The sequence below is a fragment of the Carettochelys insculpta genome, chromosome 18, assembly GCF_033958435.1.
Source record: "Carettochelys insculpta isolate YL-2023 chromosome 18, ASM3395843v1, whole genome shotgun sequence".
Lineage (NCBI taxonomy): Eukaryota > Metazoa > Chordata > Testudines > Carettochelyidae > Carettochelys > Carettochelys insculpta.
The window spans coordinates 4,069,275-4,094,845 of record NC_134154.1 but is presented as its reverse complement, the minus strand read 5'-3'; the positions used below and the strand labels follow the sequence as shown (position 1 = coordinate 4,094,845).

Sequence of the window (25,571 nt, the reverse complement as noted above, 5' to 3'; positions counted from 1 at the left end):
GAAGGGAATTTCTTACACTGATTTTTTTTTTTTATTTTTAAAAAAGGTGAATCAAGCAGATGCTGTCTCTTTGGATGCTGGAGATGTTTATTCGGCTGTGAAGCTCTATGGCCTAACTGTGGTGGCAAAGGAGATCTATGAGGAAGGTAGGTTAGCAGATAAATGTCTGTGTCTAAAATACCTTCACTGTACCCTAATGTTACCACTAAGATGGAAAGCAACAGAGAAAGCACTACTATGGATAACACCAAAGAGACTTCAGCTTGGAACAATACAGGAGAGGAAGGCCGCCAAGGGGGCAGTAGCATTGGGGCTCAGGCTTCCAAAGGGGCTGGGAGCTGGCCACCACTGCTGTTACTGTGGCGGCAGTGGTGTCTGGAACTCCAGGCCCCTTTGAAATTCTGTGGCAGCACTGCTCCATCACTCTGCATGGCTCTGAAGGGGGAGGCAGTGCCACAGCCTGAGCAGCACTTAGGGCTGACTGCCCTAGGCCTTGCCCCTTCCAGGGCACAGAGCCAGGCTCCCCTCGCACCTTGCCCCATGATCCACAGAGTTGTCGACCCAACTGTAGCAGAGTCAGTCTTATTCTCAGTGAGAGGAAGTATCTGTATCGGTTAGAGCAGAGGATCAGGTTCTATTCATTAAGTAATTTGTCCCATCTCTGTGCCTCATTAGCTTTAACTTTATAGTTCACTTATTCCAGGGGGTTTTGAGAGACTTAAGGTGTTTGTAAAGTACTTTGAGAGAAATAAAATGCCAGTTACATCCGTGGAGGGAGAAAAGCAATAGCGCTGAGCAGTGGATGGGAACAGGTTGACCAAGGAGTGAGAACTGAAGCCTGGCCCAGCTAAAACTGAAATTACAGGATTGAAAACATCTAAAAAGGCATAAATCCAAGGGAGGGATTCAGTTAGAAAGGTATCTAGGAATAAGTGGAAGAAATAGGATGAAAAGGAAGGGAAACATTTTGTGGCTAAATATGAGAATCATCATGGACCTAAGGTGTACAAGGCTATGAAAGACTCAGAAGTTAAGTGACCCAAATCCCCAGTGCAATGTTTCACATGAACAAGGCTGCACTGGCCTAGACCAGATGGACTGGATTGTCTAAAAGACCTTTTCCAGAGCTCAATTCTATACTCCTTGCTTGGCGTGTCGGTAACATTTTGGCAAACTAGCATAACCTTTTATTTTATTTCAAGTTAACTTTGTAATATGGTTTCAGTTTCAATCTTACCAGTGCAAAAGTCACCTCTGCTACTTGCTTCAAATTTAAAGTCTGTAGGAACACACAGAGATCAAAAGTAGTGACCACATGTACATTCACCAATACAAGGGTTAGTCTATTTGATTAAAGTTATGATTACCCAAGCATATAGAAATTCTATACAGACATACACACAAGTTACAAATATAGTTCTACTTACATCCTGGACAATAGTGTTAGGGTGTGAGGGGTCTCTCATGGCATCATCCCCTTTTTTGTAATGTGACTCAGTCTACATTCTGCACAGGTCCATAAAATCATCAGCTCCCTTTTTTTCGTATTGGTCTGGGATCCTCTACATTTTATGGGGACAATTTTCTATAGGCTGAGTAACTTCCATTTATTCTCATTACTATAGACTTGCATCCTGTGTCCTGTGATTAAGACCATGTCTGAGATATGTGCACCTTTATGGTATTTTTATGACCTCATATTACTCTTCTGGGAAATTTTGCAAAACATGGTCACGTGGTACCTCTTTTCCCATAATCTTAGAGCACCAAGTTAGTTTCTAGTAGTGCATGTCATCATTTCTTGTCTCCAAGGTCTCAAGTAGTGAAGCTAAAGTCTTGGAGGGTTTAAGATACAAGTTCTAGGATTTCAGCTTGTCTTACTCACATCTAATACTCATTTCACTATCGAGAGGAACTACTTTATACTTTCATAATCCTACAAATTAAATCCAATTAACATATGATAATATATATGATAATAATCATAATATCACACGATAAGTGAATAATCATGAACATCCTTGGCTACACTGGGCAGTGACAGAACCAACAGAATGTTACTTTCAGACTAATTCTGTTTTCCATGCCTATGCTGGTAACTCGATTTCTTATGTTTTGAGACATCTTTCTAATCTTAGCCCCACCAAAGAAACGTGCTGGGGCAGTTATCATAAATTTATTAAAGGGGTATTTATTCTTCCTCCCCTCCCCTCAGGAAACTGTGTGTTTGCTGTGGCTGTTGCCAGACGAGGCACTTTGAACATCCAGAGACTAAGGGGAGTGCGTAGCTGCCACAATGGAGCACGGTGGACATCAGGCTGGAATATCCCACTGGGCTTCCTCCTGGCTAGCAATGAGCTCCTCTGGAATGAGGATCAACCTCTGAGTCAAGGTGGGTGTGTGGATGGTGACCATGGGGCCAAGCTCCTACCCACATAAAGGAGAGTAAAGTGATGATAAATATAACACATACTGAACTACAGTAATATGTATATGGAATATACAAAGTAATAGTATACACAGGAATATGTATATATATAGAATATACAAAGACCAAAGACCCTCTGGGGTTTTGGACCAGATCTTGCTTCTAGCTCTCTTTTGCCAAAGCCTTTTCAGGGATTCCTCACAATAGAAAAACACTGTTAACAACACCAACAGGAAATGTCTGTGTTCTGTATTCAGTGGGAGTTTTAGGGAAGGAAAGCAATGCACTGCAACTTTTACATCATGTTGTCTTACCTCTCTGTGCCTTTCATTCCAAAAGGACCTCATAGTCTTTGACAGATGATGGGCCTGATCCTGCACTCACCAGGCTCCCAAATCTCACCAGATAGAGGGCTGGATCCTATGGCTGTCTAGTGCAGCCGCCTTTGCAGGGGAGGATAACAACGAGGTGGACTATTGCAAATACACTATAGTGAGCAGAGGCTGGTCAGAGACTCCAAGTTCTGACAGAAAGCGCCACAGGTTCTTTAATGAACCCACAGAGCGGACAGGGCCAGGTTGTTAAGGGTAGGGACTCATGTATAGTAAGTGCACAAACTGACTAACTCTCTCAGAACAAAGAAAGATGGACTTGACCCAATTGGGATTTAATGCTGCAGTTTCAGAGAGTATTTCACACTGAAACTTTTAGACACCCAGGCCATTCCCACTGAAGACCTTTTTTACATGTGGCACGTAAGGAATGTTACTGTTATCTCTTTCAGCCTTTGCCATTTGATGCTTTTTCTTATGTCTATAGTGCTCAGTCAATATTTCAGTGCCAGCTGCATCCCTGGTGTTGGCATCACATCCCCTCAGCTCTGTGCTCTCTGTCAAGGACCAAAATCCTACGTTAGAAGCAAGAACCACTTCTGTGAGACCAGCAGCAGTGAGCCCTTTTATGACTCTGAGGGAGCCTTCAGGTGACTTTACCCACACTCTGCTTGTGTTAGAGGTGGCTTTGAGGAAAGCAGGGATGGCAGAAGAAAGGCAGGTTTAAGTGCTAATGGATTGTGTTAAATTTCTCTGCAGGTGTTTGAAGAGAGGAGTCGCAGATGTGGCTTTCCTCGATCACTTAATAATAATGAATCGCACAGGTAAACCCCAGTATTCTGATTTGTTAGCTTGCAACTTGTATTTCTACATGGACCCTTTTGAGGTAGATGTCTAATGTATAACTGATTCCAGTTTGAGTTTGTGTAGGCAAGCAACTCTTGAGGGTATTTCTCAGATTGCCAAGAGTCAGAGAGTGGAAGACTTGGAGGAGAATGGTGGCTCACAAGAGAGGTTCCCTGTCAAAACCACCAAAGCTTTCCATTCCAGATTATCATCTTAGTTCTCAGGTGGCTGAAGAAGCAAGCATAGTTTATATGGCATGGCTGAGGGTTTACAATCAGGAACCCTTTACAAATCCACAGGTAATGTCACAGCTAGAGGGGCAGTGTTCATTAGCCTGGGTTTTTACCTGACCAAAGATGTGCATTTTTGGCACATCGTTTGCAGGGTCTATCAGCTTCTTTTTCTTGAATGCACATTTAAATTATTCTTCTCAGAAAGCAAACAAGCAGTCACGTAGCAGTTTAAAGACTAACAAAATAATTTATTAGGTGATGAACTTTTGTGGGGTGGACCCATTTGTTCAGATCTATTTTCAGTACAGCACTATGTCCAGATCTGCAGAAGTGGGTCTGCCCCACAAAAAACTCATTGCCTAATACATTATTTTGTTAGTCTTTGAAGTGCTACACAACTGCTTTTTTGTTTTAAGATACAGACTAATATGGCTTCCTCTCTGTTACTATTGCTTCTCAGAAAGTGTCTCTGATTCCCCCGCTAACATCCTTCTGCTTTAAAATCCCTCACAGGTAAGGGGAGGAACACAGAGAAAAACATTCTCTGCCTGCAGTTGGTAGTCAATGTCTTGCAGGGGCACAGGGTCCCTGGAGAAATGCTCTTTCTCCTCTCCCTCCACCAAGTCAAGTTTCAATTCACAGCTCTGACAGCTGCTCCGTTGTTTTAGATTCAGAACAAAAGGAGTATGAGCTCTTGTGTCCAGATGGATCCACAGGGAATCTGAGTGCCTATGGGACCTGTAACCTGGGTCATGGGCCTGGACGTGCCATTGTTAGCCGCCGCAATTTCCAGAAGATTACCAAGAAGTTCCTCACCCTGATCCAGGTAATTTGGAACTGCCTATCAGCTTCCAAGACCTCTCTGTGTAGATGGAAAGAGCTGGACTGCAGGTCCTGAGGCTCCTCTGGGACATGCAACGTGGTCATCTGCTAGGACATGTACCATGTTGAGAGTTTCAGAGGTTATTGGAAAGAGAGGATGAGTGCACACAGCTCTTGAACAGAGCCACAGAGAACATAAGAATGGCCATACTGAGTCAGACCAAAGGTCCATCCAGTCTAGTATCCTGTCTGCCAACAATCGTCAATGTCAGGTGCCCCAGAAGGGGTGAACCAAACAGGTAATGATCAAGCCATGTCTCTCCTGCCATCCATTTCCAGCCTCTGACAAGCAGAGGCTAGGGACCCCACCATTCCTACCCATCTTGGCTAATAGTCATTTAATGGACCTAAATTCCATGAATTTATCCAGTTCTTTTTAAAACCCTGTTATAATCCTAGCCTTCACAGCCTCCTCTGGCAAGGAGTTCCACAGGTTGACTGTGTGCTGTGTGAAGAAGAACTTCCTTTTATTTGTTTTAAACCTGCTGCCCATTCATTTCATTTGGTGTCCCCTAGTTCTTTTATTATGGGAACAAAAACAATTTTTCCTTATTCACTTTCCCCATACCACTTATGATTTTATATACCTCTATCATATCTCACCTTAATCTCCTCTTTTCTAAAATGGAAAGTCCTAGTCTCTGTAATCTCTCTTCATATGGGACGTGTTCCAAACCCCTAATCATTTTACTTGCCCTTTTATGTTGCCAATATAAGTACTACAATCTGGGAGAGAAGGAGCAAAGGTGGAGGTCTCAGCCACTTTAAGGGTAAATGTGAAGAGATCTTTGCTCTCACTACATCCGTTTGCTGTTAATGTGGTGAGGGTGGAGGTGTTTAGACTGTAAAGTCCAGATCCTCAAAACGTATTTCAGTATCTAACTTCCAGTAAAGTCGGTGGGAGTTAGGCGGCACCTAAATAAGTACAATGATCTTGGCCTAAGGGCTGTGAGGAAGGGAGCATGGTTGTACAGCATGTAATACAATCAGTGCTTGATCCTGTTTGGGGCCTCTGGGCACTATCAGTACATATGTTTAACAATAGCATCTACCAATTACCAAAAAAATCTAACACTAGCATCTGCCTCTACCCACTCTCTGGAGGAAGGAGTCTCATTCCCCCTTGCAAGCTGAACTTGGGTCCAAGGGATAAACAGTCTGAACCATTTAAGATCGAAATGCTTGAAAGCAGTAATGCCATATATTAAGGGGAGGTAATTAAATAGTGTGGGTACAGACCACCCTTGTGGGCAGAGGAATGCAGTTTGCCACAGAGGGGAGATTCGCACATGAGGGGAGTTTTAAACTTCAGCCAACTTCCTGGGACACATAGAGAATTATAGAATCCTAAGGTTGGAAGAGACCTCAGGAGGTCATTGAGTCCAACCCCTGCTCAAAGCAGGACCAATCCCAACCAAATCATCCCAGCCAGAGCTTTGTTAAGCTAGGACTTAAAAATATTGAGGGATGGAGACTGTACCACCTCTCTCGGTAATGCATTCCAGCGTTTTACCACCCTCCTGGTGAAACAGTTTTTCCCAATATCTAACCTAGACCTCTCCCATTGTAAATTGAGACCATTGCTCCTTGTTCTACCACGTCACCACTGAGAACAGCCTCTCCATTCTCTTTGGAGCCCCCTTTCAGGTAGAAGAAGGCTGCTATCAAATCCATCCCCACCTCCACATCTCTTATGTAGACTAAATAAGCCCAAATCCCTCAGCCTCTCCTCAGAAATCATGGGCTCCAGCCCCCTAATCATTTTTGTTGCCCTCCCTTGGACTCTCTCCAAAGCATTAACATCTTTCTGTAAGGGGGCACCCAGAATTGGATGCAGATTATTCAGCACCAGTGAGGCCAGATATGGCCTCATCAGTGCTGAATAAAGGAGAATAACTCATTCTCTAGATCTGTTGGCAGTGCTCCGACTAATGCACCCCTATATGCTCTTAGCCTTCTTGGCTACAAGGGCACATTGTTGTTGACACATACTCAGCTTCTCATCCACTGTAAACCCCAGGTCCTTTTCTGCAGAACTACTGCTTCACCAGTCAGTCCTCAGCTTGTAGCAGTGCTTGGGCTTCTTCCGTCCCAAGTGCAGCACTCTGCACTTGCCCTTGTTCAACCTCATCAGATTTCTTCAGGCCCAACCCTCCAATATACCTATGACACTCTGGTCCCTATCCCTACCCTCATGCTTATCTGTCTCTCCCTTAGCTTAGTGTCATCTGCAAGCTTGCTGAGGGTGCAATCCGTCCCCTCATCCAGGTCATTAATAAAGATGTTGAATAAAACTGGCCCCACAACTGATCCCCTGGGACACTCTGCCTGATGCTGGGCACCAAACAGACATAGAGCCATTGATTACTCTCTGGTGGGCTGGAGAATCTAGTCCGCTTTCTGTCCACCTTACAGTCCATTTACCCAATCCATACTTTTCTAACTTGCTGACAAGAATATTGTGGGAGACCACATCAAAAGCTTTGGTAGAGTCAAGGTATATCTCATCTGCCATCTTCCCCTTATCCACAGAGCCAGTTGCCTTGTCATAGAAGGGAATCAGGTTGGTCATGTGTGACACCCCCTTGGTGAACCCATGTTGATTTTTATCTCCTCCACGTTCTTCAAGATGGATTCCTTGAGGCTCCCCCAACTTGATTTTTCTTCCCTAGATCTTTAACCTAGCCACAGCCATCCAGGTGTAGAAGTAGTTTGCAATGGGGGCTATGGTGCTACAGTCCCATGGTCTATCCCCAACAGGTCAGGTTTCTCCTACCACAGATCATCACCTGTGCTTTGCTGATACACTAACGCAGGTGCTGGATGTGTAGCTTGAGTAAATGGGGGACAGTGTAATAACATCTGAGGACACAAGACTGCAAGTGCTCAAGAGGGAGGAGTTATGCAAGATGGAGTAACAAGGAATCTTGTCTAATAGTTGTGCCAGAGAAACTGTAAAGCAAATAATCAGGAAAAACTTGCAGAGTCTAGTTGCAGCTGTCAGAAATGGTCTCCTGAACAAAGCGGACAAAACGCCATCCCTTTGAGGTATTTTAAATTACAAGGGACACAGAACTGACTGAGGAACCATCCTGCAGAGGCCCTGAGAAGACAGCTAAGTCTCCACTAGGATAATTTACTTCACTTCTAGAAGATTAGGTAGGAGTGAGCAGTGGAGTGGAAGAGGCCAGGCCACTGAATTGAAAGGAACAACACACAAGGTCTTCCCCATCTGACCTCCAAATGCCTGCCAATGGGAGTTCTTACGTGGTTTGCCATATGGCTCAAGTCCCTCTTTACTTCTCCATCTCCATATTCGCATTCCCTAGTGGGCAACTGATGCTTGTTGCTTCAGCCTCCAGGTATCTCGAATTCATCATGGACTACATAAGACTTCAGATAGTTCTTACAAATCTCCGTATTATGTCCCTGACACAGCCCATGGTTAGTGAATAATTTAACCAAAACAGCTACATCTTATGCTGTAGTCTGGAGCTCCTGCCTGGGCACTTGCAGGCAGCAAGCTCCCCTGCTGGAGCAGAAAATGCATATCCTAGCTGATTGTGATCTTTGAGATGGGACAGGAGAAGCAGCAGTTCCTCAAATAACTGGGCCCCAGACCATGTAGAGATGGAAACCAGCACCTAAGACAGATGCATGTTGGGTTTGTCTATTCCCAGGCGGATACAATTCTGAATACTACATTATGATCACCCCATACTTGCCATGACTCTAGACAGAGCTGGTGTAGAAATGAGGCTGTTAGTTACGGAAGAGGTGAGCCACATCACTACAGCTAAAGCCCTTATATTTTTCCTAGCATCTCTTTGGGCAGAAGGGAAAAGAAAGGGCCAAGTTTGAGCTCTTCACTTCAGTGCGATTCAGGGCTAAGAACCTGCTGTTCCGCGATGCCACTCAGCACCTACAGCTTCTTGAGGACAAAGCAGAGATCTCCCATGTCCTCGGCCTGGATTACGTAGCCCTCCTGCAGGGACTAGGTCATGAAGGTGAGAGCTCTCGCAAGGGAAGGGGATGGGAGAGGCACACACAGACCCAAAGAAGCCAGTTAGTAAAGACAGCCGACTCCAGGGTGGTACTAACCCCACTGTGGTCTCTTTCTCGCTGTTGCAGGGAGCTCACTGGACAACAGTGTGGTGCGCTGGTGCTGCATCAGTGATGCTGAGCTCCGCAAGTGTGAAGAATGGGCCCTAAATATCCAATCTGCCCCCCTGGTCTGTGTCCAAGCAGCTTCAATGACCAACTGCATTGAGTTGATCAAGGTAAGAAACTGTGTGGCTGGGGTGGCCAAACTTATGGAACCTGAGCCACATGTGACACTCTTCAGACGTTCAAGTGCTGACTGAGGTTCAGGGGGTTAGCATGACCCATGGGGTTGAAGCTGGGAAACTCACTTCCACTCTGGGCAAAAGCCAGAGGTGGTGCCCAGGGGAGGGCACATGGGGTCACATGCCATCCCCCAGATTTCTGCCAGGATTTGATGGTCCTCCTCAGCCACTTGGTGCTGCTGGGCCCCCTTTCTATATGGCAGCTGCTGAAAAGCTGGGAGGTGCAGTAGTGGGGAGAGGCAGAGAACTGCTCAGGGAAAGGGAGGAGCATGGCAAGCAGACAGAAATATCTTTGAATTGTGACCTCCCACTCTCATCAGGCACCAGTCACCTCTTCTTTCTCACTGGTCAGAGATCCTGCGTACCACACTCCAGTCCGATAGGCAGAGAATGGAAGGATGTGGGAGGTTCCATGAGCCTAACCATAACTTTAAAAGTTATGGTTTAAACTTTAAAACCACATGCAGCTCACAAACTGCGGTTTGGTCCCCCTTTTATAAGGCGTAAACAGGCATCTCTGTCCTTGTCCCAAACACCTGGCGGTAATAGAGATAAACCAGTCAACAAAGGCACTGCATAAAACGAGACAGAGTGGTCTCAGGCCCTCCTAGCCACTGGGGTATGGGGGAGAGGTACGGGTTATGTAGGTTCTAAATTGTCAGTCACAGTTTCAAGGTTTGCTGCATCTTTGACACCACCTGTCCTCATCTTCAAGGGCAGCTGCTTAAGATCTTAGGTGATTGCTGGGAGCCTCTTTGCATCTCTCACCCTCCAGACAGAGGGTTTATGCTTGCAGTCCTTCTGCAATGCACTGAGTCCTCCAGCAGGTCTGAGTTAGGTTACCTACAGGTACTGGGCCCATTCTTCAGAGGCTTCACCAGTATATAGCCAATATCAACCAGCCCTCACGAAGCAAAGTACTTTAACCTTAAAATGAATGTACTGGAGAGACTGTCTAACCCCTCACCCCAAATACTCCCACGTGCACAGTAAAAGCTTAGTAGAAGACACCCATGGGTCATAGTAAGCCAAAATCTTTCCAACCCTTCCCCAAGGTCCTGCTCTTTGCTGAATTAAAAGGCTGAAAGTTCACACTTTGCCTTCTGACACTGAAAGCCTTTGTTTGAATCTCTCAAAAAACAAATTGAATTAATCAACCCCAGCCTCCCCTGGGACAGGACCTCTCTAGAGTCTATTAGTTGCAGTGACTGACCTTACTAACCCCCTACACCTGTTAGTTCCTAAGGAGCTATGGTAACCGTCCTTCATGGAGCGCAACTCAATCATTCAGAACTCATAGCTCAATTTGAGACAGTGATCCCCAAAGATACTGCATGAGGTTGCAATAACTGGCACAATACCCAGTGTTACTTTGTGATGTTGTTGACAGAGCAATGAGGCTGATGCAGCCACGTTGGATGCCACCCATGCCTACATTGCCGGGATATGCGGGCTGGTCTCGGTAGCTACAGAATGTTATGGTGAGTTTTCTGTTCAACAATAATCCCTAAGGCGCAGGTGAGGGAAGGACAGAGACTGGGGGGGGGACGGGAAAAGAAGCTACCACTAAAACCTGGTAAAATTGCCACACGGCTGTGCCTCCCTGCCAAGCTAGGAGAATGGGACTCAAGAGATCTGTGTACTTCCTGTTCTTCCACTGACTGACATTGAGGTCTTTGGCAAGTTACTTAATCTCTGCTTCAGTTTTCCCACCTGTACAAGGGAGCAGTTATACAGACCTGCCTCAGCAGAGATGCTGCAAATCTCTAATACAGGGTCTGAAGCAGTTCACAAGCCTTGGATCAGATACTGTAGGTGCAAAGGATGATATAAATTAATGGACAAGGTTCAACATTCTTAGCTTCGAAAAACCAGAAACTAGCAGACTCTGCATCTTGTTGGGGAATCTTGGGTAAGTCCACACTGCAACGAAAGACCTGTGACTGGCCCAGCCCAACTCACATAAGCTGCTAAAAAATTGCAGAATGGACATTGTTGCTGGGTGGAACATGTGCTTTCAGACCCTCCTATTGAACCCAAACATCAACACGGCCATTTTATAGCTCCAAAGCCCACACCAGCTGAACCAGCCACAGCTGTGCCACCATGGAGACAAACCTTTGGTGGTGGGTGGAGAAACTTCTTTCTGCACCTGCAAAGTCCATGACACCACATCCATTTTGGGAGCGGGGAATACACCAGATCCAGCATGACTGGGAAAGGGTGAAATCCATGATCTGATGCTTTGGTATGGAGAAAGATGCTTTCCCATATTCCAAATCCTCACCTACCTGGGGAGAGTCCTGCTGTTTCAGTAAGTGTCGATAGATTCCCCTGCACTGAGTGTTCAGTGCCTGAACCACAACCATGTGCACTTCATGAGTGCAGTTTTCTATGGTGGGAATGCTGACAATGTGAGCCCCGGCACAGGCTGCCTGCCATCCCTTGATTAGTCTTTCCAGATGCATCCTTTGGAGCTCGTTAGTGATTAGGATGGTATCTAGCACATGCACGGTGATTGCTGGGTTTTCAAAACTCACTTGGCCCTTGCTCTTCTCTTCTGCCCAGGAGAGGCATGTGCCCCAGCTGCTGGAAGAAAAAAGAAGCTGACCTACCTTGCAGGTAAAGGGAATGGATGATTTCTGAACAGGCCAAGGAAGGGGTTTCTACTTTCAGGGGCTCCACCAGGATGCTTGGGCAACTCTGCTGGTACAAGACAGGATTCCTAAGACCTGTAGAAGCGGGGTGAGTCCCAGCTATGCAGCAGCGTGGTTAACAGCAATTGTAGTGCTCTGCTGGCTCATACTTTGCTCCCGCAGAGCCATGATGATGTCATGCATCAGACTCTGAAACTTCCAGCTACAATAACCCAACCCTGTCAAACAAGGCTCTGTTAGGGTCACGGAAGGTTGGGAGGCAGGAAGAGGAGCGCTGGCTCTTTGTAGAGTGTAGGTTCTTGGGATTTATGCTAGGATAAAGGTTGCGCGTAAACTGACTCTGGAAGAAGGGGATTTTGTGGTTCAGAAGACAATACAGCTCATTTCCCTACAAAGGAAGTGGAGGCAGCAGTGTTTAGAGAGGATGCAACAGATTCTAAAACTTACTTTAACATGGAGACTGCTCCTGTCCAAGATGTCTTGCTGTTTCAGTCTAACTGGGTGTTGTCATTATCACGCAGCACTGCCACCTGTCTATGCTGTAGCCCTGGCAAAGAAGAATGCCAGGCATGTAAATATCCATAACCTGAGGGGACGCCGCTCCTGCCACAGTCATCTGTATAGTCCTGGCGGGTGGTTGCTCCTCTCCAGGCACACCGTGGGGGCTCTGGAGACCACCATGAACTGCGATATTGGCTCTGGTAAGGACTGCACCAGGATATCTAACAAGGGAACATTTAATAGTGCCAAAGGGTTTGGGAAGGAAGGAGAAAGGGAGAGTGGAAGACTTCAGTCAGTCATTCTCACACATCACCTGAGACCTACACCGTTACTCCACTATGTCCCTCCAAAATACTCACCTAGTTCAATGGATTTCTAGGGGAGCACTGCTAAGGACCCTGACATCTAGAATTATCACTACACTATGTTTAAAAATATTCAATATAGCCCATAATAGGTAGATACCCATCCTCCCATACAGGCTGCCCTCCGTACCCAGCTTTAAAACCCATAACCTCATACCTGATCAGAAGCGTCTTGCACCATGCCCTGAAGATTGATAGATTCAATCTGAAAACGGAGGAGTCAAGTGTTAGGATCTGAGCACGAGTGCCACGGCTGCCTTCAGGGTCCCTAATTAAAATCTCCAGATACTGGCAGGTAGGCAGCATCCATCTGTAGACAATGCAATGCAGTTCATAACCCGCACATACAGACAGCTGTACTCACCTGCAAGATTTAGTTTTACTTATTTGCTGTCTGACATTATCCTTCACGCAAGCAGGAGCCAAGCTATGGACTTTTTTACTGTAGGTCTTAAAGCAGACACGCTCAGTAGATAAAAGCATCTGGTCCTTTATCTTAGTAGCGGGGTGAGACAAGACACTTCAGGAAATGAAGCCTCTCTTGCAATGGAGAAGTACAATAGCAGTCACTGTCCCATATTAGGAAACAGTTTGAAATACCTCACATTGACTGACCTCATCTCTTCCTTCCTTAAGCGTACCAGAGTTACTTTTGGAAGGGCTGCATGCCAGGAGCAGATAGGAATCTATGCAAAGTGTGTATTGGAGAAGGTGAGATGCAAGGAGCAAAAGTGTCCAGCAGGTGTGTTGCAAACCATAACGAACGCTACTACGGAAACATGGGCGCTCTCAGGTAAATCTCTCTGTTTGAGGCAAGAATGTAACTTAAAAACCTCACCCAGAGATGGCTCATTTCTTTTGCCTGATGTTTTCCTAGACAGAACTCTCATTTAAAAATTGCTTTGGAGCCAGTGTCTTTTACCGATATTGTGATTGCTATGAGACTGCTCAGTTGGTGATTTAAAAGCCATATCACCATTTCTAATGGAAAATTAGACAGGATCGCGATTCTTAACTCATAATCCACTAACAATTACTTGGTGCCCAAACATAAGCTTACTCTGAGGCCAGCTGAAGGGGTAACACCACCACAGGATCAGCCAGCACAACCGGTATGGAATTTGAGCAAGTGAGCGGTGGAGGGTATAAAAGGAAATTATGTAGGAGGCAAAGAATTATCCCTTCTCCATAATGGCAAGACACTATAAAATAATGGGAGACAAAGGAAGCAAACAGAAGGTGCCAATCCCTATATTTATAGTGTAGCTGAAATGGTATGGGCTTGGGAGTCACAGGGACACAAATCCAGAAACAATATGATAGTGCACGCTTCTGTATATTGTCCTGTCCTTATGCCTCAGCTCAAATTTGGGAGTCAGCTTTAGGAATGTGGAAGTTATTCATTCTCCCTGCCAATGGAGACTTGGGCCTGTTTGTGAAGATTGTCAGCAAGGAGACGATTAGTTATTTATAACAGAGATTCATTCACTAGGATCTGCAACAAGACGACGAACTCATTTTACACACAATTGCTTCAGTATGTGGTGGTACCTTTTTGGCAACCAGGGACCTAGACTAGTCTCAAATTAGTACAGTAGACCCCTAACTTACATAGGGGTTGCATTCTCGCAACCCACCCCTCATAAGGCAAATTTCCTGTGCAATTCAGGGAAGTCAGAAAACTGATGAGGACACCAGCCTGGTCAGTCTCCTGGCTCCAGGGAGTGGAGGGGAGCCAGGAAACTGGTCGGCACATCGCTGGTCAGTTTCCTGGCTCCCACCAGCAGTGAGGCTCTCTGCCACCCTGGGAGCCAGGAGCAGCATATCCCTGGCTTCCCCTAGCTGCCGGGCAAACAGCCAAAGAGAGGCTTCAAGTTGCATTTAACTTGCGTTAACACAAGTTGAGTGCAATTTGAAATTGTACATTTTGGGGGTTTACTGTATCCAAACCTTTCAGTATCCTAGTCTCTCAGACTGATGCTGTGATAACCTATTGCTTTCCTTGTGCTAGGTGTCTTGTCGGCAGTCCCAGTGGAAGGAGTTTTGGGGATGTGGCCTTCCTGGAACATCATAACCTGCTCAAGAATATTGAGAGTGAGATGCAGTTTGTCCCATCCTTTGAGCAATTTAGCGGGTACCAAAGTTTTCTCCCACATAATAATCATGATTCCGAAACATCCACATACAGAGATCTAAATCTGAGCATGGAGCTATTTTGGTTGGATTTAAAGTAAGAAGGCCCTTCTGAGTTCAAATGCTCCAGTGAAATGTAAGATTTAGTTTGAAGAGGAAAAGGGAAATAGTCAAGAAGATAGGGAGAAACAAGTCTTGTAAAGTGCCCATTTGGGAGAAAGACCAAAAGTTTCAGAAAACCCATTGAATCCCATTGGCATCACATCCTTGTCCAGAGGCAGCTACAGTAATTGTATACCCTTATGTCTGGCCAGAGAGTGAAGAAAATCATGATAGTAAAGTAAGAGATACCACAGCATATGCTGAAGTATAAAACCCTTGTTTACACTGGAAGTGTTCTGCAGCTCCCACAGAGGCTACATGAGAAGAATTGATCTGACTATCCTACTATGCTAGTTTTGGACACAAATATAGCATATTAATGCCTGTAAAAATCTCACTATGTCCATTTGAAATTATCTGCTTGCCAAAATTCTCAACCAAATTACTTTAGAAATGGCAAAAAGCAGAGAAGTTTGACAGACTGAAGGGCTGCCAACTGGCAAGTTTTAAAATGAAAATCAGTTTTGGTTAAAATAACTTAAAATAGAAAAGCACTGAAAACCCCCCATGCTCCTTTTGCTAATCTTAATAGCAGGCCAAACAGCTTACAACCTTCATGAAGGAACAGGAAACTATTTTATATCTGGCCTTACAAACCAATCAATAAAGTAATCTCAACAGCACATCAAAATTTCTGCAGTCTAAATTCCAGAGAAAGGTGTTTGTAAGCAAAGGTGTAGTCTTTCAGAAAAGATACGCATATCCATTAGGTATTGGACCTCCATTAGAACAGACACACTGATTAGCAGTTTCTGCAGAGCATTTAAGGGCTGAATGGTCATGGAGACTGTATTACCTTTTCTCTAAGGTCCTTCCAGCTGCACGATAAGATGGACTGAAAGGCTGATATGGCATTGATATACACTAACAACTGCAATGTTCTTTAGCTAACTAGGAAATGAAGTTTCAAGTTAAGTCACATGCAGCCTACAGTCAGTGACATAAAAAGTCTCCCTACAGGAACTCCAGTGTACCCACTCTAGAGCTTCTCTAGATAACTCTGGCAAACTGTACATTTTGGACACAGTGCACTGAGTTTTTTTCCTTTCTAGGGCTAATACTTGACATGGGATTTCACCTTGGCTCAGCTGAGATCCAGCTGATGGTGTGAACAAAGGATTGAATGAGCTGAACTGTACTTACCTCTCCATCTCCTTTGCAGGTCTGCAAAGCTCAGGTTGGGCTAAGGGTTATAGCCTAAATGACTTTGAGCTGCTGTGTCTGGATGGAAGACGTGTCACAGTCACAGACTGGGCAGACTGTAACCTTGGTCGTGTTCCTCCTAACATAGTCATGACACGACCAGTGACTACTACCAAGATTTACAACTTCCTGATGAAATCCCAGGTAAGGCAGAAGATGAGAAAGATTGTTCTGTTCATCTTACATGCTGTTGGAAATCCCAAAGTCCAAAGCCTTCCAAACAAAACAAGAATCAAAAGTGGTTCCACAGCCAGCATTAAAGTAAGACTGTACAGGAGACTAGTGAAAAGGCCATTCGGCTTTGCTAAAGAAGAGTTTCAGCAACAGCATCACAGCCATATTGTTGCTGAGAAACAAGCCTCTATGGTCCTGTAACAGGCAATGAGATAACATGCAGGAGGAAACTGCAAGGGCCCACATAAAGCTAGCATTAGTTTAACCCCTATACATCTCTCCTTATGTGAGGTTCCTACATAGCTGAAAATTTACCTTCATATTTTTGTTTTATGTTTTTTTGTTTTTTTTTTTCCCTTTTCTGTATAGGAAACTCTGGAAACAAATCTGGATTCTGAGTTCCATCTCTTTCACTCACAGAAGTATGGAGAAAGCGATCTGCTTTTTAAAGATGCTACTCTCTATCTTGTTCTCACAGATCACCTGAGCTATCAGTCAATTCTTGGAGTGCCCTTCTTTCAGCTGGCAGAATCTGTGTTTAACTGCACACATGCAGGTAATGTGAAGTAGTTCTTGTTGGGCTATGGGACACAACCTTAGAAGCATGCCTGCTTCAATTCCTTTTGGACAGTCACTCTCAGCTCCCTACTGACAAAGTTAGCAACTCCTGCCTGTAGGCACTGGTATGTGAAATGTGCCAATGAACTTCACCACAGACACAGTTAAAAATTACCATTGCTACCAGATCGCTGAGGACACAACACTTGTGCAATAACATCCATTGACTGCACATTTTAAAAGATTTTCACACTAGGGATTCACAGTGAATTTAATGCAGGGAATAGCTAAATACCTTATATTTTAATCTTGGGGTTAAATTCAATGATAAACTTGTGCCTGCTTTAGGTTATTGAAGAACAGGTCTATTTGTACCAGTTGTGATTTTGCCCCTTGATCTCCAGAGACCAGTTCTGTGGGTAGGGGGGAAAAAAAGCTCTCTTACTTTTACTTGGAGATGCCAAGCTTGGGGAAGAGGAGTCAGTTCTTTAGTTAAAATTTAAAACGATCCTTTAAAAGGGGTTCTTATCACACTATTAAAAAAAAACAAAACACACAACTTGGCTAGAAAATTTCAAAATTACTATACAAGTTTTGTATAAAGCTGCTGAGAACCATCAGCAAAACCTCAAAACCAACTACAGGTTGAACCTCTCTTGTCCAGCACCCTTAGGACCTGAGCAGCGCTGAATGAGAGAATTTGCCAGATGGTGGGAGGTCAATATTTTCTAGCATATTACCAACACTTCTACTGCTTACAGGGCTCTTAGAAGACGACATCTGGGGGTAAATTGGAGCTAAATAACAGGACAGAACACTGAAAGCCAGGACTGGTCGCTGGAAACAAACTTTGTGGGACCACGGAAAACTTGGCCATATCCATGATAAGTGGCCATCTGACTAACAAAACTCATGCCAGATTATGGAGTTTGCCAGATGAGGGAGTGCCAGATTAGAGAGGTTGAACCTGTATCTATAAAATCACCAAAGGTAAAGTAAATAGACTGAAGATCAGATGACTCATACTAGTGTTTCCATTTTAGTGACCTAATGTGTAGGAGGGCCAACCAGTTCAGGCAGAACTGTAATTTTAGAGTTGAGAGTTTTTAATTCCAACGTTATATTTTGATTTATAGACATATTAGAATTCTGCAAGCAGGATATCTGCACATCTTAGATATGCAGTTAAATTTACTGAAGCAAGAGACAGAAGCTCTACCAGATATCTACCACCACTGCTGCCCAAGTTGAAATGAAGAGATGCCAAGAGAATTTTCACACTGAAGACTATTTTCTGCAGTGTCTTGTGTCCCCTGAGTTTTCATACAACCAAGACAGACCTCACGTTCCAATGCTCAAAAAAACTGAACCTTGCATTTACCTTACACCTGCTAATCTATATGATCCTCCTATCCCCATAAAAACTAGTGGGCTGGAGATGCTAATAATGCTGCTCATGTGTTGCTGCCATTTCCTACCCAGATCTACATTCACTTACTCAGTGTGAAGCATGGCATCACATACAGCAGCACGGACCAGATAGAAAACCTTGAGACTGGGCAAGCGACTCAGAATAGCAGCACTAGCAAGTCAAATGCTACCATACTTCCAGTCTGACCCCACTCCCCACAATTCAATCTTTGTAGGAAGGACAGAGGCTACACTAGGCCTAGGAATTATTCCTTCTTCCTCCATGTATGTCACACAGGTTATTGCCTTGTTCCCTTAACATGTTTAATTTATACTGCATTTCCATTTACAGCAACTTGTTATCCAAGATAATAGCAATATTTATTTTCAAATGCACAGATCTTGCTACAGCTAGCTACAAAACACTACCCATATATTTACAGCTAGCACTGACAGCAACAAGTATTTGCTTCTGCTATGAATAGGGAAGAGTTTTTCTCTTCTGCTTGTCTGACCACCCAAGAATGTATACCGAATGAATCAATGTATTTTGCATTTATCTCTTGGCAAGTTAACACACTGTACTGACTATGTTTCTACCACTGGAACCAGATTCTTATATTCTTAATAGAAGGTGGGGATGGATGGGAAGGGAACAGCAATGGAGTTCCCATTATTGCACAAATTGCAGCACTTAACAGGATATTTCTCAAATTTGTATGCATGCAAATCTTAGGGCAATGGTTTTCAAACTACAGGGTCACCCTGCTGTATGTAGAAAGACCCAATGGCCAGCTTCCTGCGTGTCCTGGCCCTGCAAACCGCACTGTGCCCCAGCAGCAGACCGCAGCAGATCCAGCTTTAGGTAGAGAAGATGGAGGGGTGCCAGAGGGCTCTGCACATGGTCCCCACCCTGAGTACTGGCTCCACTCTCCCACCAGCCAATGCCCAATAGGAGCTGGGGACCCAGTTTCTCTGGACAGGAGCACGGTGCAAACCCACTTGCATGCCTCTGCCTAAGAGCTGGACCTGCTGCTGCCTGCTTTTGGGGTGTGATGGGGTATGTCCCCTTAGCTTTCTATGCCCTGGCTAATGAGCTGTACTCCAAGCAGTCTTTCTCCTTCTGATTCGTCAGACCCGGCCCCATTCTGTCTGGCTTGATGGACCAGTTCAGTGAGCATGCACTGTAATCCAACTCACTTGCCCTCCTGGATAAAGCTGGAGGGAAAGATCACTATAGCTAATTCCCAACATGTCAGGGAAACAAAAATGCATCCCGCGGCAGCAGAAATGATATATGTGGCATCTTGGAAAGGTGTCAAATACTGCAGCCCTTGAAAAGCAGAGTGCATAGGGTTTTGTCCCTGGGCTGGATCTGTTAATACCAACAAAATTAATGCAAGTTTTGGCTTCCACTCCCTTCCTTGGAGTTCAGACACGATCTACTGGACTGATGCTGTACTGCACTTTGAACCCCAAAGGAATTTTCATCACCTGACCATACTTAAGCTAGTAGAAAACAGTGAGACAACTATAGAATGTAGTCAATGTTCCGTCTAATTTTTTCCATTCACGTGCAGAATAAATTCTGTTATGTTCACTGAGGCATGTATAGATGTTCACCATAGTATAAACACAGTGTGGGCTGTGGGCACTCTGGCTAATCAGCTGGGCAGCATATGAATTTCTCCTGGGTGGCTTTTCAAGTACTCAGCTTACAGGGAACACAAAAAAGGTAATAATAATAATATTTTGTAAAATTTAGTTTTAACAGCAATGATTTTGTATGTAGTTAGCCTCTGTATTTCTCATAAAAAAAGTACATCCAGCATTCTGGACAAACTACAGAGAAGAAAACCAGTTTTCTGCATGAAGAACTGGATACAAAATGTTAGAGCAATAAATCTCTTGTATCAAACCGATTCTTGATTTGAGGTCACCAACCTACCAGCCTCATTTCTTCCATACTTTGTATATGAAGACCAGGCCTAATTAATTGTTTCTAATCGCCCATGGGTTATGAATTCTGTATGACTGTTAAATGTCTTGAAGGCAGGAATTTATGATACCTTAGTACTTTGCAGAGATTGATCTTCTTGTCCAAACACCAACTGCTACGTATAACCTTGCAGTAGGCCTGTATTTGAGTGACCGGTACTCTCCCCCCTTCCTTGGGATATGCAGTGGAATTCAGAAGGAGTATTGCAACACTCAACAGCTACATCAGCTAATCAGTGACTTCGGCAACATGGAGCCTCTGGTTTGGACAGAAGATAGCAGAGGAGAAGAGTAATCAATCAGACAGGGACTGAACAAAGTCGTCATGCAGGCCATCCTGCACTTGCAAGTGTTGCTGGGTGGTTTATAAACAGGAAAACATCAGAACCAGGAAACCACCACGCTCTGTTACCTGAACACCAAGCTGGCGTTTGAAGGCTCATTTGTCTGCATTGTACACGAGCTTGACTGTGGTTTCTTGATCTCATGTGTGTGCAGATTATTACACAGTAGCCTAAAGAGAAGCCATATTTACACTTCTATTCACAAAGTTCAAAATACTTAACAGACAATGAATTCATCCTCTCAGCTCCACGAAGAGAGAGATTATCTCCCTTTCACAGGGAGGAAACCTGAACTAAAGGCACAAATATGACTCTTATTTTGAGAGATACTAACCCAAAGTATTTAGTAAACAACTCAAAGGTTCGCAAAAAATTTATTTCATAAATTAAAAACACACACATAAAAGGAAAAGAAAAATCAGTGAAATTTTAGATTCACAAACTACTGAACAGAAACCAATCTGCAGAGGCATGACAGAGGCCAATGTTACAAAAAAAGTACAAACTTCCACTGAGCTATTTATTAACATGATAATATCAGACAGACATCTCATCTAGGCAGTTAGCATCCACTCTCAAGCACAGTGACTGACATCTACCACACTCCAGAACTCAACTCTGAACAGGATATGGTAAGTGAGAATGGCTTGCCAAAAACCATACCCAGAAAGCATCAGAATTGAAGCATACACAGTACTGGGGATAGACTTGTCAGGGAGCCCCTTCAATTTGAGTCAGATAACCTTGGCTTCTTGGTTTGCAGCGGAATGAGAACATTAATCTTTGATTTCAGTAAAATAACCCCACCCCTGAATCTCCAGCCAGCTACATTTGCCAGACATTCAGCTTGCATTGTTGGGCTCTTTCCTAAAAGATGCAGGGGGTCAGTTCTGCAAATTCTCCTTTTAAATGCAGTCACAGTTATTACACAGAGGTCACTAGTGCGACTCCACTTTAGGAAAAAAGCAAGCATATGCTTCCTTATGCTAGAGAAAGTCAATATCCAAAAGTTTGCATCCTCCACATTTCTCTCATAAAAGAGTATATGGGACAGAAGCAGCTCACACTGGAGTATGACACAGCCAAAGACTAAATTATTGTCCCTCATGGTATAAGATGCTGCCACAAACAATAATTAGAGCAAGGCTGCTCCACAAGCACTGCAAACAGGAACAGAAGTTATGGAGAAGCAAAAAAAAGCATGATTCAGTTTAGACCACCTGATGAGATAGAGGTGGGGTTTTATCCAGTTTAGTTTATAATCTTCATTACACATCTATAAAAAAATCCTTGAACATGATAATGCCGACATGTTAGAGTTTTCAAAAAACCTGGGGAATATGTTACATTGAGGAATCACAGATCTGAACAGTTCCAATACTTGTAAGTGAAAGGGAGCTGCATATTTTCATGGTATCTCCCTCTGCTGAAAGTACAAAAAGCTTTCTGTGAAGTATTATTTGAAAGTGACAATAATCAAGACGGGGGGAATGAAGCAGACAAAGAACAAAAGATAAAAAATTAAATGTTTCAAAGCACATGCTAAGAGGGTAGAACCCTGCTTGGACCTGAGTTTTAACCCCACCCACCTCCTTTCTTTACAAATACCCTCTGTGGTTACATTCCAACTCTAGTACAGAGCCAGAAGCTCCCTCATTAGTATTAATTCCACATCAGTATTAATTTACTTTGTAATAGTGTATCATGAAATCCCACATTGTGGCATAAAAATTAGAGGCGAGTCCTCTCCAGCACCTTTCAGTCAGTCAATATATTTGCTGATGTCATGAACATGGGGGCAGATTAAAAAACATTTTAGAAGACAATAATAACTGCAATACTGTGATTTTTAGGGATCCCTAACATAATACAAAGAGGATTGATTAAGGTACCACTTGATAACCACAATGGAGCAACTGGACCTGCACAGCAGTATCCAAAAAAAAAGAGTACATCGATAGGCCCAAACTTTGCTCCAAGAGCATAAAGCAACCAAAGCAGTAGTTTGCATTTTTCCATTTTAGTTTTCCTCACTGGGTAAAGATGATCAGTCTCCAAAAACAAGGGTGTAAACCATGCAAGAATCCCAGCAAATGAGCTAGGAACAAAGAACATCCAGAACATTATTCACTGAAGCAATCATCTGACATTTTCTGCTTGTTCCAAGTTTTCAATTTAACAACTGGCTTGTCAGTTTATGTTCTCTGTCAGGTCAACAGCAAAGATGGCAGAGCAGCAGCAACCGCAACAACAAAAAGATAGCAAATATCCTCAACCCAATGTTTGGACTGATCATAAAGCTCATCCACTAGATGTCTGACAGATTAATTTGGGAGATAAATAGAAAAGTTACTGTAGGGGGCACGGAGGTAAAAAAGTGCAAGTTGCAAGTGGTAGGGAAAAGAAAAAGGAATTACTAAAATTTAAGCATGTCAGCAATGACAGCATTTTGCCTGAATAACTTCTGTAGGCACTGAAGAACAGAAATTACCTGAATTGCAGCTTCAAGTAAGGATCCCATTGGAGAGCGCTGGTCCCTCAAAAGTATGGCTGAGAGACTGCCCAGTGCTATTTCAGATTACTAATGACCTTAAGTATTTAAAAAAAAAAAAATCCAAAACAGTTTCTACCCATTAGGAGGTTTGAGTGAATCTCTTTGAGCAACACTAGCCATTAAGTACAGCACTGCTGTACACTGAATCTCTAATTATATAAGCTACATTAAGCTCTTTCTGAAACCAGAAATCTAAGTTAAAATGGTAGAAAGATGAAATAGATAAAAACCCTCCTTGACTTACTGAGATCAAATTAGTATTCTTGTCAGAATTAAAATCACTAAAAAAATAGTAAAAACCTCACAAGTTCCTGGTGCCATGTCTCTGAGCACAGTCCCATTAACTGGACATTAGTTATGCTGTCCTGCTAGTACCTATCTTCCCCAACACCCTACCCCCAATCAAAGGCGAAGCACCAGCAAACCAGGTTAACAAATCCACTCTACAATTTGTTAGAACTTAGTATTTAGTGCTATTTTCTTAATGTGTGATTAAAATATCTAGAATAAGTAACAGTAAAAGGCGCCTTTCATGCAGCAAAAAAACAAAAAAAAAACACATACAAAGTGCAACTAATTTAAGACCTGGTCACGTGTGGCTGCTGCTGACTGAGGGCAGGAAGGACAACAAAATCACAGACGGAAGTTTCTGGGCACAGAGACGTGGAAATAATTAAAAGCAAACAAACTATTTTTCTTTAATTTTTGAAGAGTCTGTGGTATCTTAAAAACCCACCTACCTGAATTCAGCTCTCTGTCCCAGTACCCTACCTCTGTCACTAAGTTGTCTGGATAAGCCCCTACAGCAGTCTTGAATGTGCAAAAGTTTAGGAGTATTTAGAATCATAGTGTCATGGAAAACGTATTATTTTTTCCTTTACTCTCCTCATCCCACATGCAGGAGGTGTTTAAACATTCGCCATGATTTCTATAGAGGTCTGGGAAGAACAGCGGGCACCTTGTGGCTGTGCTACACTGATGCAGGGGAATTAATCACCCTCACCTGTGTCACTAAAATATATATATATATATATAAACATACACACAAACATATGTACATACACACCAGCACCTCAAAGAGGGCAACAACCAACAGCCGATCTTTAGGTATCAGAACTGAGTGGTTCGTAAGATCGGGAGAAATAGGCAGATCTCTTCCAAGTGTACCAAAGCATTAAAGGAACTGAGCCATTTCTTGCTGGATGCTTCCCTCAGCTTCCAGACGCTTGCTCTCTTTCTTCCTCCTCTGCAAAGAAGGCTTCAAGGTCCATGAGCTTCTCAATCAGGAGGGCATCTAGCTCTCTGTCCTGTAATGCAGCCTTTTTTGCCCGGGTGAAACTACCCGCCACTTTGAATCTGCTTCGTGCCTTCCTCTTCCGTGGAACAGTGAAGTCCTGGAACTCAAGAATCCGCTTCCTTTTCTGCTGGCTGATAGAGATCAAGGATCCATTTTTCTCCTTGGGCTCCTCAAAGATGGTTTCTAGACACCTAGGAAAGCAAAGACTGTAAGTTACAATATCAGAATAATTTTTTTTGTTTTTTTTTTTTAAATTCATAGACGTGTCAAGGAAATGGACTAGATGACTCAGGCCTTTTACAATCAATTATCATTCCAGGATGTCTCGCATACAAACTTATCTACCGCTTACACTTCTAACCAATGAGCACTTCTCTTCACATCAACATATATTAATATATATTCTCGATAGTTTCTTGCTGGTGCATAGATAACCAAGTGGAATCTCTGTCAGTTTTTGTCCAAAACCTCAAATCAAGGATCTTTATGCTAAGAAACAGAGGCATTTAGGCCTAGACAAAGGATTTAAAAAAAAAAAAAAAAGTTGTCTGTAAAGTATCCTTGGTATTTTTGATTGAGGGGTATCAGTATGATTTTGGAATATCCTCTTTGCTTTTGAATTTTGGAAATAATGGATACTGTACCTTGGCTGCATATTGAAATTAAGGCAAATTGAAGTTAAATACAAAGCAGTGACATTTAAACCTTCAACATCTAGTAGTGCTCAATTCCTGCTACTGTAAAACTCCCCATCCCTAACTGCCCAGTTATTAAGGACAGAGTACAACCTGCTCTCTCAGAATTACCTTTTTTTGGCAGTTCAATCAGAGCCACCATTCCAACTCTGTTTTGAAGGGTGCTTACTTTTCTATTTCCCCCCCCCCCCCCCCCCCCAAAAGACCTGGAGTTTCATATCTCCAGTCAGTTGAATTACACACCCCTCAATCCTCTTGTTGCCAAATGTAACCAACCTGGTTGTTGGAGGTGACCTGTAGTTCTTGTTTGTGTAAATTTCTTCTAAACTAAATTCTTTCTTCTTCAGCCTGGAAAAACAAGTAGTGAATGAAGCAATGAATCCAGGAGAATTTCAGAGCCATCTTCCTGTACACAGGCTACTTGACCAGGGAAAGTTTGGTTTTCCTCCCTGC

The 25,571-nt window shown here is 43.6% G+C and overlaps 2 protein-coding genes across 6 annotated transcripts in view; one reads left to right on the top strand and one right to left on the bottom strand.

Annotated features, from left to right (window-relative positions):
• The window catches only part of LOC142022794 (serotransferrin-2-like), a 29,709-nt gene extending 9,144 nt beyond the window's left edge, over positions 1-20,565 (top strand). For 2 of the 4 annotated variants that reach the window (XM_075013011.1, XM_075013012.1), the window contains exons 4-18: positions 47-146; positions 2,216-2,392; positions 3,248-3,410; positions 3,520-3,584; positions 4,508-4,665; positions 8,542-8,728; positions 8,853-9,001; positions 10,458-10,548; positions 11,636-11,689; positions 12,246-12,425; positions 13,227-13,383; positions 14,602-14,684; positions 16,048-16,232; positions 16,632-16,818; positions 17,957-20,565. In XM_075013011.1, the coding sequence (XP_074869112.1) occupies positions 47-146; positions 2,216-2,392; positions 3,248-3,410; positions 3,520-3,584; positions 4,508-4,665; positions 8,542-8,728; positions 8,853-9,001; positions 10,458-10,548; positions 11,636-11,689; positions 12,246-12,425; positions 13,227-13,383; positions 14,602-14,684; positions 16,048-16,232; positions 16,632-16,818; positions 17,957-17,997 (1,977 nt within the window). In that variant the 3' untranslated portion in view covers positions 17,998-20,565. Of the gene's footprint in view, positions 1-46; positions 147-2,215; positions 2,393-3,247; positions 3,411-3,519; positions 3,585-4,507; positions 4,666-8,541; positions 8,729-8,852; positions 9,002-10,457; positions 10,549-11,635; positions 11,690-12,245; positions 12,426-13,226; positions 13,384-14,601; positions 14,725-16,047; positions 16,233-16,631; positions 16,819-17,956 lie in introns of those variants that run through there. The other 2 variants (XR_012648044.1, XM_075013013.1) reach the window with 2 other exon arrangements.
• Positions 20,566-20,930: 365 nt separating this feature from the next.
• The window catches only part of PRR14L (proline rich 14 like), a 35,699-nt gene continuing 31,058 nt past the window's right edge, over positions 20,931-25,571 (bottom strand). For both annotated transcript variants that reach the window (XM_075012310.1, XM_075012309.1), the window contains exons 8-9: positions 25,395-25,466; positions 20,931-24,614 (exon numbers count right to left, since the gene is read on the bottom strand). In XM_075012310.1, coding sequence (XP_074868411.1) covers positions 24,338-24,614; positions 25,395-25,466 — 349 coding nt within the window. In that variant the 3' untranslated portion in view covers positions 20,931-24,337. The remainder of the gene's footprint in view (positions 24,615-25,394; positions 25,467-25,571) is intronic.